The sequence below is a fragment of the Fukomys damarensis genome, unplaced genomic scaffold (genome assembly GCF_012274545.1).
Source record: "Fukomys damarensis isolate Sample0158 unplaced genomic scaffold, DMR_v1.0_HiC HiC_scaffold_15, whole genome shotgun sequence".
Taxonomy (NCBI): domain Eukaryota; kingdom Metazoa; phylum Chordata; class Mammalia; order Rodentia; family Bathyergidae; genus Fukomys; species Fukomys damarensis.
The window spans coordinates 55,727,194-55,744,082 of NW_022900927.1; the positions used below are offsets into that span (position 1 = coordinate 55,727,194).

General features: G+C 36.4%; 1 protein-coding gene across 4 annotated transcripts in view; it reads right to left on the reverse strand.

The window, feature by feature from the left end:
* Window positions 1–16,889, reverse strand: part of Cep83 (centrosomal protein 83) — a 125,978-nt gene that overhangs the window by 84,471 nt on the left and 24,618 nt on the right. For all 4 annotated transcript variants that reach the window (XM_010629201.1, XM_033763836.1, XM_033763837.1 and 1 more), the window contains exons 2-3: window positions 1,379–1,648; window positions 825–975 (exon numbers count right to left, since the gene is read on the reverse strand). In XM_010629201.1, coding sequence (XP_010627503.1) covers window positions 825–975; window positions 1,379–1,548 — 321 coding nt within the window. In that variant the 5' untranslated portion in view covers window positions 1,549–1,648. The remainder of the gene's footprint in view (window positions 1–824; window positions 976–1,378; window positions 1,649–16,889) is intronic.

The window sequence follows — 16,889 nt, forward strand, 5'->3', positions numbered from 1 at the left end:
GGGGTGAGGGGGTGAAGGGAGGGCAGGGACAAGTGGAAAAAATGAGAACCAAGACATGTCATGTAGAGGTACAAGATCCCAACAATGAATGTAACTGTACTGTATCCCTAAAATGCACCAATAAACTCAATTAAAACTGAAAAAAAAAATAATAAAAAAAACAAAATGATGGGGCCCAGTGGCCATGGACTGGAACCTCTGAAACTGTGAGCTCAAATAAACCTTTCCTCCCTTAAAAAAAAAAAAAAACTATTTGCTTTAGAAATCCATTTGTAGTATGCACAAAAATCATGTGTACATACTGTTTTTACAATTTCTTTTAAGAAACAATTTAAAAATAACTATCAATCTTTTTTAGCACAGTTTCAGTTGTAATACATATATAAAAATTAGTTGGTCATGGTGACACACAACTATAATCCCAGTAAATTAGGAGGCTGAGGCAGGAGGATCACCTGGAGTTCAAGGCTAGCATAGGCTGCACATGAGTTCAAGGCCAGCATGAACTACATAGTGAGACCCTGTCTCAAGACAAAAAAAAAAAAAGTATTACGTCTTTCTTTTTAAAAAATTCTTTAATTCTGAATCATAATAAAGTTCAACTGGTCTTTCCCCTAATTATTCTGAGTGGTGAAATATTTAAGTACAGCAGGCAATATAATTCCAATTTACACAAAAATAAGTTTCATGGCCACTATACATAGAATATATGAAAGATTACATTATATCAACTGGAGATACAGCAAAATAATCATTAAATATAGAGAATCTAAACTACTTACTTCCACTAACTATTTTATACAAACTCAAATATACTTTCTCACCTGCAGTTTCATTTCTTCTAAGTCTTTAGTTTTCTCTACTAATTCCCCTCTTAGGTCTTCAAGTAGCAGCTGGAACTTTTCCTGGTTAGTTTGTTTTTCATTTGACAGGTGCTTCAATTCATTTTGTAACTTTATGTACTCATCCTGCAACCTGATTTTTAAAAGAAAATTCAATTTGAAGTGTATCCTTTGCTTTCTAATTGTATTACTTTATGTAAAGTCAACCAACACTGTAGAAAAACAAGACTGCTACCTCACATTCCATTAAACTTGTAAATATCTTTATAGAGTTGCATACCGTAGTTTCTGAAAGCTGTTTTACTTTGAGGGGAAAAACATGTTTAGCCACCTGGATATATTTAGATTCACTTGATATCAAAGCTTTAAAACAAAAAAATTTTAAAGCAACAATTTTACTTATTAAAAGGATTAATACAATGCAAAATGACAAAGTTATACTCTATGTTCCAGAGCAAACATTTAGCCTAGAGAGTTCTAGTAACTTTATTTAGCAACATATCTACTATGCCTCACCTCTAATTGAAGTAACTTACCTTGTGTGTTCAGTTTTTAGAGTCTGATAATTGGCTTTATGATGTTCACATCGTAACCTTTCATCAATTACCAGTTTTTGGAACTCAGATTCAGAACCTAGCCCACCATCTCCACCAGGTGGAAAAATGTTAGGATAAGTGTTCATATTGGTAAGTGAGCTAAAAACCATGTAAAAATAAGTTGTGGCTTCTTAATGTTTTAATTTTCTTTTCAGGAGTATTTCCCACTTCTTTCTTGTTACGGCAGAAGCTCAGGTGGCCAGATTATACCTGCACAGGGAAATATACTTAATTAGTGATCTATGAATTTGAAGCTTCCACCGGTACCTCCATATTTTTATCAATTATTACTCTATCAATTTATAACAAAGCCCAATTTTTCAGATTTTTCAAACTACTCATAAAATATGCAAAAATACACTAGAAACGCACCTTTAATATTTTCCTCCACACAAATTCTGTGACCATCAAGGTTACAACTACAAGTATTAACCTAACTACACCAGAAGTATGGACTTTTCAGTTAAGTACTCCTGAATATACAAGCCAGAGACAGCTACTGAGGTAATCTTCAAGTGTGGATCCTGGTATAAAACTCACTCTTAAATCACAGAAAAGCCATTTTGAGTTTGGTTAAGTGTCTGGAAAGAACATTATCTTCGCAAAGATGACCTTCACTAAGTACTATATCTGTGATTAATGCTACAAAGGGGTTTTTATTTGACACAAAGAAAACTGCACTCAAGCTGCAGATTCAAATGAGAAATCAACCAACATGCAAGTAATGATCACATCCTGTATGTGATATATAATGCTAAGAATAGGAAACTTTACTTCACCTATCCTCAAAAGCACTGACCCAATGTTACGATGGTGTGATGGCTTTTATCTGTATGTCCCCCCAGAGCCTCATGCAGTCAAGGAGCAGAGTTTGAAAGATGGCTGAATTAGGGTGTGTGATACTGGAGTAAGGGTGTGAATAATGGAAGTCCCACCCTTGGGACTTAGGTGGGTGACACCAATCAATAGGTTTATAGCCTGGATGGGATATAAAGGGAGACAGGGAAAACAGGCTTGCTGCTGCTTGCTGCTTCTGTCTCATGTCCACTTTGCCATAGACTATATCTCCTCTGCCATGACCCTGTGCCATGCTGTCCCACCTTGAAGCCAGCCCACTACAGTCTGAAACCTCTACAAACCATGATCTGAAATAAGCCTTTCCTCCTCTAACTTTCGGTGTCCAGTATATTGTCTCAGCAACAAGTAACTAAGACAGATGGTAACTAAGTATTTATTTCAGCTACAAGTACAAAATGATGACAGTGTTCTTATTATAAATAAGATCTAAAAATTTAATTAAAGTACTTCTGTCCCTTTTTTTTTCCCCTGATAGTATTCTCTTTAGTCATGGGGCATCATGAATTAATTTTTCTTATGACAAGAAAAGATCTTTGGCCTATGCAAATTATCCATTAAATTATTCAGCCCTGGATGAAATACATCACCTCTGACAAGAAACTTCTAAAATTGAGATTGTTGCCAGGTATGGTGGCGCATGCCTGTAATCCCAGCATATGAGAGGCTGAGGCAGAAGGAATGCCAAGTGCTCGAGGCCAGCCTGAGCTACATAGTGAGATCCTGACTCCAAATAAATAAATAAATAAAGCAAGCAAGCTAAAAAACTGATAGGTAAAACTTTTATAAATAACAAAAAGCCTATAAAATATTACAATATAAAATGACTTCTGCTGTCTCTCACAGCAGTTTGCTTTGTTTAGCTTAGAACTAATAGGCACTGAAGGCACTAATTGCTGACTGAGGCATTTGGTCTGACACTGAGATAACAGGGCACAGCAAGGTCTTGAGCTCCCAGACACTGAAGCCACATGGCCACAACAGTGTCTAAATAAAAGAACCCATGGCCAACATTTGCTCCCCTGACCCTGAACACCCCCTTCCTATGGGCTAGAACTAGGCAAACCTTAAAGGTAAACTCCCCAACTGCAAAGAACTGTCACTTCTGGGTTGAAAAGATTAACTATTCTGTGACCGTAATTTGAACTGTGAGAATGAAACGTAACCACCCAAATGAAGTCAAGGCTGTAAAACCCTATAAAAGGAGGAGTTGTAATCCAGTGTGTTGTCGATCCAGGCATGGCTTATGTGCAATCGACCCTTATTGATAAGAAAATGTATTATTTTACTTCCATTCTGCTGCCTCTCTGTGTGTCACTTACTGATTCCTTCCGTAACAATATTATTCAACAAGCAGGATCTCTTCTTATTAAAAAGCTTCTTCACAGCAAGAGAAACCACCAAACAGTGTGAAGAGACAACCCACACTGTGGGAAAAAATTTTCACCAGCTGTTCCTCAAAGGTCTACTATCTAGAATATATAAAGAACTAAAAAAAAAAAATCAGACCTCCCAAATTTAAAGACCCAATCTAAAAATGGGCATCTGAAATGAACAGACATTTCTCAGACAAAGAAGTAGAAATAGCACCTAAGCATATGAAAAAATGTCCAACATCACTGGTCATTTGAGAGATACAAATGAAAACAATGCTGAGATTCCATCTCACCCCAGAAAGAATGGCAGCTATCATGAAATCAATCAGTAACAAATGCTGGCTGGGCTGTGGAGAAAAAGAAACCCTTTTCTACTGTTGATGGGAGTGTAGAATGGTGCAACCACTGTGGAAATCAGTATGGAGATACCTCAAACAACTAGGATTAGAAGTCCCTTTTGACCCAGCTATTCCCCTTCTTGGTATCTTCCCAAAAGAATTAAAAGAATCATACCACAGTGATATATGTGCATGTTCATAGCAGCCCAATTTGTAATAGCTAAAAGTTGGAAACAGCCCAATTGTCCATCAACTGGAGACTGGATAAAGAAAATGTAGTTTTATTTATAAAATGGAGTACTACTCAGCCATAAAGAACAAGAAACTAGAGACATTTATAGTTAAGTGGATGCACATTGAGCAGTACTCTTAAGTGAAACAAAAAGGACACACGTGTAAATACAGACCAGTTTCTCTGGCGTGAGAAAGTGAAAGTGTAAATAAGGACTAAAAGGTATAATAGATTATGTGAACTAGGAAGAAAAGGGGCAAAGGGGTAGGGAATGTAGGAGGGCTAGGAAAAGGAAAGAAGGGAATGGAATTAATATGAGAAAATGAAAAAATGGAAACAAAGTCTTTGTAAATAGGGAGAGGTGGAGGATTTGAAGGGAGGACAAGGGAATGGGGAAAAATAACCAAGATAGATTATGAAAAGGTATAAATTTCCAACAATAAATATCATTGTATACCTAAAATGTACCAATAAAACTAATTAAAAGTTTAAGATTATTTCAGTTTTCTGTGATTAGGGTGATTCTGTGTAAGGGTGTGGCAAAGATGGCTGGGAAAGTTGGCGAGACCTGTTAAGTACAAGATCCTGGACACATGCGCGGAACAGTTCCCAAAGCCCTGCACTTGGGTTTCTCCCTGGCAACTCCAGCAGGTTTTCAATAGGATGCCTAGATCTGACATCAGCCTAAGGCATGGGACCCAGCACCGCCTCATAGGACACATATATTGAAGTTCTCACAGGTTTCCTCAAGATTTGGCCATCGTAAAAGGACACACACACCAAGAAAAGCATGGTATTGGGCTTTCCTCAGGATAGCCCACCCTGCTTTCTCCAGGATGTTGTTTTGTCTTGCTTTTTCCTCTTTTCCTAGGCCCAAGCTCACTGTGAAGAGTCAGTTTCTCCCCCATTCTTCACTTTTACTTCCTTGAATAAACTTGGCCCTGCTTTTTGTTTCCTTCATTCAATTCTTTGTTGGAGGGAAGAACCTGGAATTTAACTTCAGAAGAGAGACGACTAACCCAGAATCTGGTAACATTTAAATGGCGAACCACTTTTAGACGCTACCAGGTAACATTTTTGGCATAGCAAGGAGATTCCAATAATAAAACTAATCATCAATAAAAAAGGAAACATCCTTCGAGAACCCTTTACTCCTTGTTCGTATTTTAAACATGCACTAGGATTCAACATTTGTAAATACTGTATACAAAATTATCCTCTCAAGAATATGCATTTAGCCAGGTGTGATGGCACACACATATAATCCCAGTAACCTGAATTTGAGGCCAGCCTGCACTACAAAGCAAGAGCCTGTATTTAAAAAAAAAAAAAATTGTAGCCAGGTGTGGTGGCAGTTATGTATAATCCTAGCACTCGGGGGGACTAAGGCAGGAGGATCAAAAGTTCGAGCCTCAGCTGTGCAATTTAGCAAGCCTTTTTCTCAAAAAAAAAAAAAAAAAAAAAGAAAGGCTGGGCCATAACTCACTACAAAGTCCCCAGGTTCAATCCCCAGTAACCACAAAAAAAAAGCCATGGAACTAAGAACTGGATCATAAAACTGGCATATGCTTTTGATTCTGCTCTTTGACTCAAATTAGCTTCTAAGAAATAGAAACATACAGTAAACCTATTTCACACTTTTCAGTAATACCAACAAAAAATATTACAGGGTTTTAATTTTAATTAGCTGAAAGCCTAAAGTATAATAGGAAAATTAAAAACTTGTTTCATTCCAGAAACAGGAAAAGATTTAGAGTTGAAATAACTACCTTTTATTACAGTTAAATAATGTATATAGTAAATTTCCCACTGACTTCTACTTCAAACTGAGAATTAAGTTTCCTTTGAAAATAAAATTCATTAAAAGATATTTTTGGAAAATAAAATTTAACAATTATTTCTTTCCCTTTTGGCACTGAAATCTACAGAAGTACTTTCCAGGTCTTTAACAACTTTAAGATAACCCTTTCTCAATGCATCACCAACTTCATCTCCAATTCTAGTTCCTATGAAACGTGTTTAGCTCCACCTAAAATTAAAGATGTAAATTCTCAACATGATAGTATTAGAGTTAGGGCCTTTGACAGATACTTAGGATTAGATGAGATCTTGAGGGTGGAGTCCCTTTGGCAGGATCAGGGTCCTTATACAAAAACAGAGAAACTAACTACAGAGCTTGTTTTCTTCACCATGCAAAAATTGCAGACCAGGAATTCACTCAGCACCATGTGTATGACACTCTGATCTCTAACTTCACCTATAACAGTGGAAAATAATTCCCTATTCTTTCAGCCACTCAGTCTACATTGTCTGGTTTAGCTTCTTAAACAGACTAAGAAAAGTTATGATTTTTTTTTCCCCATGATAGGAGAATCTGTCTCTTGTTCAGAGATAATGATTGCAATCTCAACTGTCCTCTTATATGCTAATTTTGGTGACTAATAGAGCTAAAATATCCTATGACACATTACTAGTAGGTACCACACACAAGCATGTTATACTACTTTCTACTGAAAAACAAAATTCACACTATTAATTTGGCACATACATACAAAACTCAAGGCAATTCTTTCTAGAAAGTTACCTGTAGCAAAATGATAAATCTATTTAATCCCTTTGGCAATTGTAGAATTTATTCTACAAAAACAGCTCAAGGAGTGTGCCAAGATAATTACATAATATTCTTTACATTTTAATAATAAATGAAAAATCAGAAATAACCTAAATGTCCTTGAATAAAGTACATTAATATGAATTACAAAGGTTACACTGGACCTGCCCTCACACTATAACAGATTACAAATATAAATGGTTATTTTTACACATACATGAAGAGTCAAATAACACACACAAAGCTAATAATAGCAGTGAATTCTATAAAAGCAATAATGGGATACCGACAAAATATATACCTTGTACTTTTAACATTTTGTTGTTAAACTTTCTTTTTAATAATCAAACACTTCAGATAATCAAATCAGTACATTCTCAAGATAATCTCATTTTCATTTTGTGTACCTATCACAATTGTACAATAAACAATTTGGCTATTACCCCATATTCAAATTATATCAAACTCATCACTTTGTTTTCAATCTACCTTCAATCTGACTTCCAATTCTTAGTATTAACAATAATATTATGCTACAATTCACCCATACTTATAACCTCAAAGCTTTCTTGGCTTGCTCAAGTTTCCTGTATAAACACCAATACACTTCCTTCATTTGTGTTTGTTTCCTGAAGTACTGTAAATTGGACATGGCCTTCATTAAGCTCCATTTCCACGTCTTTTTATTTTGAGACACAGTTTCTGTAAGCTACAAAGTTGCCCAAGTTGGGCTCTAACTCACAATCTTCCTGTCTCAGTATGTTCCAGAATGCTGGAATCATGGACATACACCATCGTACCCAGCTAATACTCTTCCTTTAAAATTCACCCACTCTCTTCTTTCCTACTTACCATGAAAGTTGAGCTCTTATTACTTCATAAGCAGACAACTATTAGAGATCTATATTATGTTTATGTCCAATATTTTTCCTTCTTGGCCACCCTACAACCTATTACCAGATTAACATTCAACAAGTATTATCTGACTTCTCACTCAAAATCTCTGTGCCAGTTAATCTTAATTGTCAACTTGACTGAATTAAGAGTCCTGGAGAGTTGATCAGATCATGAGGTTTCAGAATGTGCCATTAGGAGGTTGGGCCCAGGTGGAGGAAGTGGGTCACTGAGTGTGCCTTTGGAAAGGTCTCAGATTTTCTTTATCTATATAAGTACTATACATACACATAAGCCTTCTATTTACCATGGTTTATAATTCCTGGTGCTCTTCTCCTGCGTTCTGCTTCCCCACTGTCATGAAGTGAGCAGCTATGCTCCACCACCTTTCCACCATGTTTCTGTCCTGGAGCATGCCAACCATGGACTAAACCCCATGAATCTCTCAGCCAAGTTAGACCTCTCCTCCTCTCAAAAGCAGGGTAGCTGACTAATCCAATCTCCTACATGAAACAAAATCAAAACATTCCAACCAACCAAAGTCCTACACATTCAGTTCCCCTGCTATTTTGTTTAGTCTCATTCCCTACTGTAAGAAAAAATATCCAGCTAAAAGGGTCCATTCACTACCTCTTGAACAAATATGTACACCACACCTTGGTTCATGTAGTTTTTGTCTGAGTTTGTGAATCCTATACTGTAATACACCATACTTACGGACTACAGTCATTAATTGTTCTCTATTCCTAGGATGACTGAACATGAATAAGATTAGGATTAAATATTGGATTAGATATTAGAAAGAACTTTCTCAAAGTTATGAGCTCATAGGTTCCACTTGCCAATACCTTTTATAGCCCTTTTCAGAACTTTTTCCTTTATAGATAACGTAAAAATCTCCGAAAATTGTTTATGCAAGTCTTATCTTGCACAATACACTGAATATAACATATTCAGTTCTCTAGTCTCAGTATTCTTCAATTAATCAGTGATAATCTTGGAAATATAGTAGTCCTCCCATTAGATATCTAGTGTCATGTATACTTTTAAAAAGGGTCATAGTTCTTTAGCCTTCAAAAGTAGTTCTAGCTGGGCATGGTGGCACATGCCTGTAATCCCAGCACTCAGGAGGCTGAGGCAGGAGGATCACTGTGAGTTCGAGACCAGCCTGGGCTACACAGTGAGTTCCAGATCAGTTTCAACTACATAGTGAAACTTTGTCTCAAAAAAAACAACAAAAAACAAAAAAACAAAACAATCCCTGGGCCAGGGACTTAGCTCAGTGGTTCCGTTGCCTGCTTCGCAAGCACATGGACCAGAGTTCGATCCTCAGTACCAAAAGAAAAAAAAGTAGTTCTACTATTCTGTATCAGGGTTAAAAAGAAAAAAACTATTTTTATACCAATTATAAGGAGGCTTATAGCTGAAAACAAGAAACCTTAACTCAGTTATTAAATACTATGGAAAATGTACTATCTACCTCTTACACCAAAAAATCTGGAGATAATCTTCTACTTCTACCAATGAAGGATTAGGTAATTTGGATCAAATATCTTGTGAAGACATCAAAAGCCACATACATGCTTTAAACATCTGCTTCCCTAAATCCAGTCCCCACTACCAATAAACAAATAAACAAACGTCTGCTTGAAGGCACAGAAAAACTAATGAGGGTAAATGTCTAATAAGATGGAGGCAAGAACAGAGATATAGAAAGATAAGACTGGTATGCACGAACACCTTTCCCTGGAAGCACCTGCCATATCCAGAGCAGGTGAAAGGGATACTGAGCGCCTTTGGCAGCCTTCAAATTCAAAGACAGATTAGAGCAACAAGGAGTAGGGGATCCCAAATGAACACTCTCCATCTGGGGTAGAGACTTTAAGAACTGCCTCTGGAGGAATAATGGCAATTCAGAAAACAGATGAAACCTCAAATTGCTTTTAAAAACAATTTTGTAATGGGTGAAAGGGTACAGCTCAGTGGTATAACACTTGTGTGGCATGTGAAAGGCCCTAAATTCAATCCCCAGCATTGAAAAAATAGTGAATAAATGCATAATAAAATAATCAGATATATAATCTATAATAAAATATCATATATGTAAGGAGATAAAGCAAACTAAAGTCACAACAACAGGTAATACACAGATATACAGCACAAAGGGTAACAATATTAGGAGCTATCAGAGATTCTAAGTATTTTTTAAAAGTTTGAGAAACTGAGTCATATCTTATTAAAAAGCTTTTGCATAGCAAGAGAAACCACCAACAGAGTGAAAAGACAACCCACAATGTGGGAAAAAATTTTTACCAGCTGTTCCTCAGACAAAGGATTACTATCTAGAATACATAAAGAACTCTAAAAAATCAGACACCCCCCACCCCAGTTTGAAGATCCAATCCAAAAATGAGCATCAGAAATTAACAGATGAAGAAGTAGAAACAGCAAATAAATATATGAAAAAATGTTCAATATCACTGGTCATTCATGATAGGAAAATGAAAACAACAGTGAGACTCTACCTCACTCCAGGGAGAATGGCTGCTATCAAGAAACAACCAATAACAAATGCTGGAGGGGCAGTGGGGAAAAAGGAATCCTTCTCTACTGCTGAGAGGAGTGTAGACTGATGCAACCACTGTGGAAAGCAGTGAGGAGATTCCTCAAAAAACTAAAACTAGTGATTCCATTTGACTCAGCTATTCCCCTTCTTGGTATATTACAAAAATAATTAAAAGCATCACACCACAGCAATATATGCACATTGATGTTTATAGTGGCACAGTTTCTAATAGCTCAATCTTGGAAATAGCCCAAATGCCAATCAACTGATGAATGAATGAAGAAGATGTTTGTTTAATAAAATGGAGTACTACTCAGTCATAAAGATAAATGTGAAATATTTATAGCTAAATGGATGCACCTTGAGATCATACTCTTACTTCTCACTCAAAATCTCTGTGCCAGTGAATCTTAATTGTCAACTTGACTGAATTAAGAGTCCTGGAGAGTTGATCAGATGATGGGGTTTCAGAATGTACCATTAGGAGGTTGGCCCCAGGTGGAGGAAGTGGGTATCTGACACACATGTGTATATACCACTTTATTTCTGTAGTGTGAGAAACTAAAAGTGCAAATGAGGACCAAAATGTGTAAGAGACATTGTGAAATAGGAAGAAAATGTTCAAAGGGGAAGGGGAATCAGGGAGGCAGGTGGGGGAAAGGAAAGAAGGGAAAGAAAAAATTAGAAAAGCAGAAAAAAATGGAAACAGCTTTTGTAAATAAGAAGGGATGGAGGGATTGAAGGGAAAGAAGGGCAATGGAAAAAAAATAAGAACCAAGATACATCATGTACAGGTTCAAATTCCCTATGATGAATGTAATCATTATGTGTACCTCAAGTATACTGATAAACAATTAATTTTTAAAGAAAAAGTTTGAGAATTTTGTCATAGAATTAGAAATCATTAAAAAAAATCAATGGAATTTCAATGGAAATTTTAAAACAAAAAAAAATATGACAATCAAAATTAAGAGTTCAAGAGATACCGCAGGTTCAGAACAGACAGGTTAGAAGAAAAGGTAGATTTAAAGAATATATTCAAGATAAAGTTTTAAAAGAAATGAGGGTGGAAAAAGAAAAAAAGAAAAGAAATACACAGAATGAAATAAAAAGTGTCATTCTGACAGACATGTAACTAAAGTTCCAAATGGTATGAAGAGAATATAGCAGCATGAAATCTGCAAAAGAAGGTGACAAATTCTCCAAACAGATGAAAGACATTGAATTTGAGATGTAATGAGCCCTCTAAACCTCAAGCATGTCAACAACAACAACAAAAAATCCATACCTAGGCACATCACATTAAAACAGCCAAAAACAAAAACAAAAAATTTAAGTTAATTAGAAAAAGACCAATGTATTCAAATAAATACAAAAAGAGAACATCAACAAGGAAAGCTGGAATACAATTTAATATTATCTTAAAAGTGATGAAAGAAAATACTGTAATTGCCAATCTAGAATTCTACAGATATGAGAGAGTAGGGTCTTTCAAAAATGATGGTAGAAGCCCTGTGTGGTTGTATAGACCTGTAATGCTAGATACTCGGAAGTCTGAGGCAGGAGGATTCTAAGTTCAAGGCCAACCTGCACAATTTAGTAAGACTCTGTCTCAAAATTTAAAAAATAAAATGACTGGATAGAGAGTTGCCTAGCACGTGTGAAAACCTGGGGTAATATCCCCAGTACCACCAAAACATAAAAACAAAAATAATAAAATACAGATATTTTCAGACAAGAATGAATTCATCCCAGAGGGTATACACTAAAATTGTAAAGGTGATTGCAAACACAAAGAAATAAAGGGAAAATAGATGAAAATCATAAATAATTTTAATAATTTTAAATACTGACTGCATAAAATATCTTGTGGATTTTAAGATATATAAATTCAAAATACATTATATAAACGATATATAAGTCAGTAGAAGTACAATTACAAGTGTTGTACAGCCACTGAATTATCTGGAAAGAGGCTAAAAGTATCATTTAATATCACACTCTATTGTCCAGGATGCATAACTATAAATCCTAGGAAAGGGGCTTACAAATTATAGCCAATGGGCCAAATTTTGCCATGCAGCCATTTTTTGTTTGTTTTGCTAGGGCCTCAAGCTAAGAATACTATCCACATTTTTGAGGAGCTGGGAGGGGTATAAATAGATGCACAAATTTTAAACAAAATACTAGCAAGTCAAATCTAACAATATATAAGAATTACTCATCAAGAATAAGTGGAATTTCTTCTAGTCATGTAAGACTGGTTTAACATCTGAAAATCAACCTATGTAAACCCATATCAAAAGGCTTAGGCCACAGATTTAGCTCAGTGGTTCCACCACCTGCTTTGCAAGCGCAAGTTCCTGAGTTCAATCCCTGGTACCAAAAAAAAAAAAAAGGCTTAAAAAGGGATGATCATATGATCAGATCAGTAGCTGACTTTTTCAGTAACAAATGAGGCAATTTATTAACCCTTTGTTCTAATGCTTCTTGTTGGCAGCTGTCTGGTGATTCTGAACAGATCACTCTATCCCTGAGGGGTCAGTTTGTGAAACCATCTAGGTCCTTTCCCGCCATTTGCAGCCTGTTACAATTTATAGATAATAAATGTCTCCCAATAGGCTCATGTGTTCAAAGGCAGGGCTATTGGAAAGGGATCAGATCATGGGGACACTAACTTCAACAATGCATTAATCTACTGATGAGTACACAGCAGAATGTGTGATGGGGGAGTACAGACTTCTTGGAGGGAACCATGGGACCGCAACCTAAGACAAGTACATGCTGTGCCTGGCCCCTCTCCTTGTTCTCTATCTCTTCCTTGCTCTTTGTTTCCTGGTTGCCAGTAAGTAGCTTTTCTCCACCATACCACTTCTGCCTTGGAGCCAGCTCAAAAATCTTCAGCCAAAATTAACCCTTTTTCCATCAAGTTGTGTCAGATACTTTGTCCTAGTGAAGAATACCTACCTAACAGCCACTGTGAAAGGCAGTTTGGCAATTTCTTACAGAATTAAACGCACTCTTACTACAAGATCTAGCAAACACACTCCCTGGAATTAACAAAGTAAGTTGAAAACTTGCACCCACACAAAAACCTACACATACATGTTTACAGCATGTTTATTCCTAACTGCCAAAAAGAAGCAATCAAAAAGTAAGTATCTTTCCAGTGGTGAATGGGTATGCTGTAGTATATCCATAAAGTGGATAAGCACTAAAATGGAATAAGCCAGGAAAAGACACAGAAGAAATTTAAATGCATATAACTAAGGAAACTAGTCTGAAAAGACTACATACAGTATGATTCCAACTATATGACATCCTGGAAAAAAAAAAACATAGAAGTAGTAAAAAACATCAAAGCCGGGCATGGTGGTACACGAATGTGATCTGAACACTTGGGAGGCGGAGGCAAGGGATCATTGTGAGTTTGAAGCCAGCCTGAATTACACAGTGAGATGCTATCGGGGGGGTGGGAGGTGGACTTAAAACAAGTAAGAAAATAGACACAGTGTACGTAAAGAAAAAAATAGTTTAGTTGGCTTTTGCTGACTCTATTCTGGCAGGAAAAAGGATTCCCCAACTAGCTTTCACTGACACTAGAGTTGGGAGGGTTCCTCATTCCCAGGAAACTTGAAGTTTGGCTGCCCACGTGCTCTCCACTGATGGCTGAGGAGGGTGCTCTGTTACCACTGGGCAATGATACCTGTCTTAATTCTCTGCTAGGACTTCTGTGACAGCGTTCATTCAGTAGGGTGAGGTAGATGATCTGCCTTACTTTCAGTGGGAATGGAAGTTCAGGTTTCTTGTGTCTTTTTCAAGGACTTCTTAGGAACATGGGGCTTTATTATTGCGCAGAGAACGTGAAAGCTCTGGGAACAGTTTGTACTCAGCCTTTTTGTACACCTTCCCTGCAAGTTATTGGCATACTTTGTTACGGCCTGGTCAAAATGGAACCTGAACTCTTTCCCTTGGTCATGCTCTTTGCTTGTGTGGGTGGGGTAGTGATGGAATGGCATTAATGTATATAGATTAACTATCTTAAATAAAAGACAAAAAAACTAAATGTTCTTTTACAAGAGATTTTAAAACTTAAAACATAAGAATAAGGAAAGCCTAAAAGAAAAAGGAAGATACTGCAAGCAACAAATCAAAAGATAAATGGTAGATCTGTATTAATGTCAGATAAAGAGATCTTTAGTCAAATAAACACTTTTAAGAGGTGATGAGGGGGTCAGGGGATTTAGCTCAGTGGTGCCACCGCGTGCCTCGTAAGCATAAGGTCACAAGTTTGATTCCCCAGTACCAAAAGAAAAAAAAAAAAAGAGGTGACAAGAGATATTCATCAAATAAAGGCTAAATGCATCAGAAAAGTATGATAGTTTTAAAATTTATATATATATTTACTATAGCCACTAAATATCTAAGGCAGACATTCTAAGAACAAGGAAAACAGGCAAATTGACAATAATAGGGGTAAAATTTAAGCATACAGATAACAGTAAATCATATAAAAAATCCAGTTAGAAAATAGACATATTAAACCACACTGACCTAAAATATAGAAAACTGTACCCAATAACGACAGGCTGCACATCCCTGTCAAGCATGCACATAACATATATAAATATGTAATTTTTAAAAGACAATCTCAAAAATTGTTAAAAAGATCAAAATTATATACTGTATGTTCTCTTACCACAATGCAACTAAAGTCAACACAAAGAGATAATTGGAAAAGCCACGTCTTTAGAAAGCAAAAAAATACATTTCTAAATAGCACCAATCAAAAAAAAGGTCCCAACAGAATTAGAAACTAGAACTAAATGAAATCTGATATCACATATGAAAAGTTATTGGATAAAAGACATCTGCTTCCAGGAAGTCAGAACAGTTGCATTCCTTCTTGCTATTATGTTCACTAATACAATTAAAAGTCCTGGGCATTACATATGTAACAAACATAATAAGACGCTGGCAAATAAAGGCCAGAAGACAGACCAGCTAATGACCTAGAGATGTAAGAACACACACAGTGCTAAGTTCCCTGAGCTCTCTTCCATAGATCTCAGACTCAAAGCCGAAGAAGCTGGCAACCAGCAAACACCAATGGATTTCTGCACAGCCTGCTCTCCACCCAAAGGAACAAAGCAGAAACCTAGGAAAACAGAAAACTTTTAGACAATTGCAATCTATTCCATCACCCCACCCACACAAGCAAAGAGCATGACCAAGGGAAAGAGGTCAGGCTCCATTTTGACCAGGCCGTAACAAAGTATGCCAATAACTTGCAGGGAAGGTGTACAAAAAGGCTGAGTACAAACTGTTCCCAGAGCTTTCACGTTCTCTGCGCAATAATAAAGCCCCATGTTCCTAAGAAGTCCTTGAAAAAGACACAAGAAACCTGAACTTCCATTCCCACTGAAAGTAAGGCAGATCATCTATCTCACCCTACTGAATGAACGCTGTCACAGAAGTCCTAGCAGAGAATTAAGACAGGTATCATTGCCCAGTGGTAACAGAGCACCCTCCTCAGCCATCAGTGGAGAGCACGTGGGCAGCCAAACTTCAAGTTTCCTGGGAATGAGGAACCCTCCCAACTCTAGTGTCAGTGAGAGCTAGTTGGGGAATACTTTTTCCTGCCAGAATAGAGTCAGGAAAAGCCAACTCTAATAGAGCATTTAAACTAGAACTGAACCAAGCATTTGAATATATGGACTTAATAGACATCTATAGAGTGTTCCTCTCTACAAAATCAGAATATACATTCTTTTTGGCTGCACATGGGTCATTCTCCAAGATAGATCACATATCAGCTCACAGAACAGGTTTGAATAAATGCAAAGGAATAGAAGTTATCTCCTGTATATTATCAGATCATAGTGCAATCAAGCTGGAAATCAACAGCATAAGAAACTGTATGAACTTCACAAATACATGGAAATTGAACAACACTCTCCTGAACAATCAATGGATCATGGAGGAAATTTAAAAATTAGACAGTTTTTACAAATAAATGATAATGCCAATACAACATAAAGGAATCTATGGGACACAATGAAAGAAGTTCTATGTGGAAAATTCATAGCATTGAATGACCACACTAGGAAAACAGAGCGAGCTCAAATAAACAACCTAATGATGAATCTTAAGACTCCTAGAAAAACAAGAGCAAGAAAAACCCAAAGCTCGTACAAGAGAGGAAATTATAAAGATTAGAACAGAAATCAATGCAATGGCAACTGAGGAAACAATATAAAAAATAAATGAATCCAAGAGTTGGTTTTTTGAAAGAATAAATAAAATCGATAAACTCTTGGCTAACCTTATCAAAAAAAGGAAAGCAAAGGCTCAAATCCATGCAATTAGGAATGAAAAAGGTGACGTCACAACAGATCCAACAGAAATCCAGAAGATTGTCAATACCTACTTTGAGAACCTGTACTCTAATAAAATGGAAAACACAAAAGAAATGGACAGATTTCTAGATACTTATGAATTACCAAAGTAGAATGAAGAAAAAAATATTTTAAACACCCAATGACAATCAGTGAAATTGAAAATGTAATTAAAAGTTAA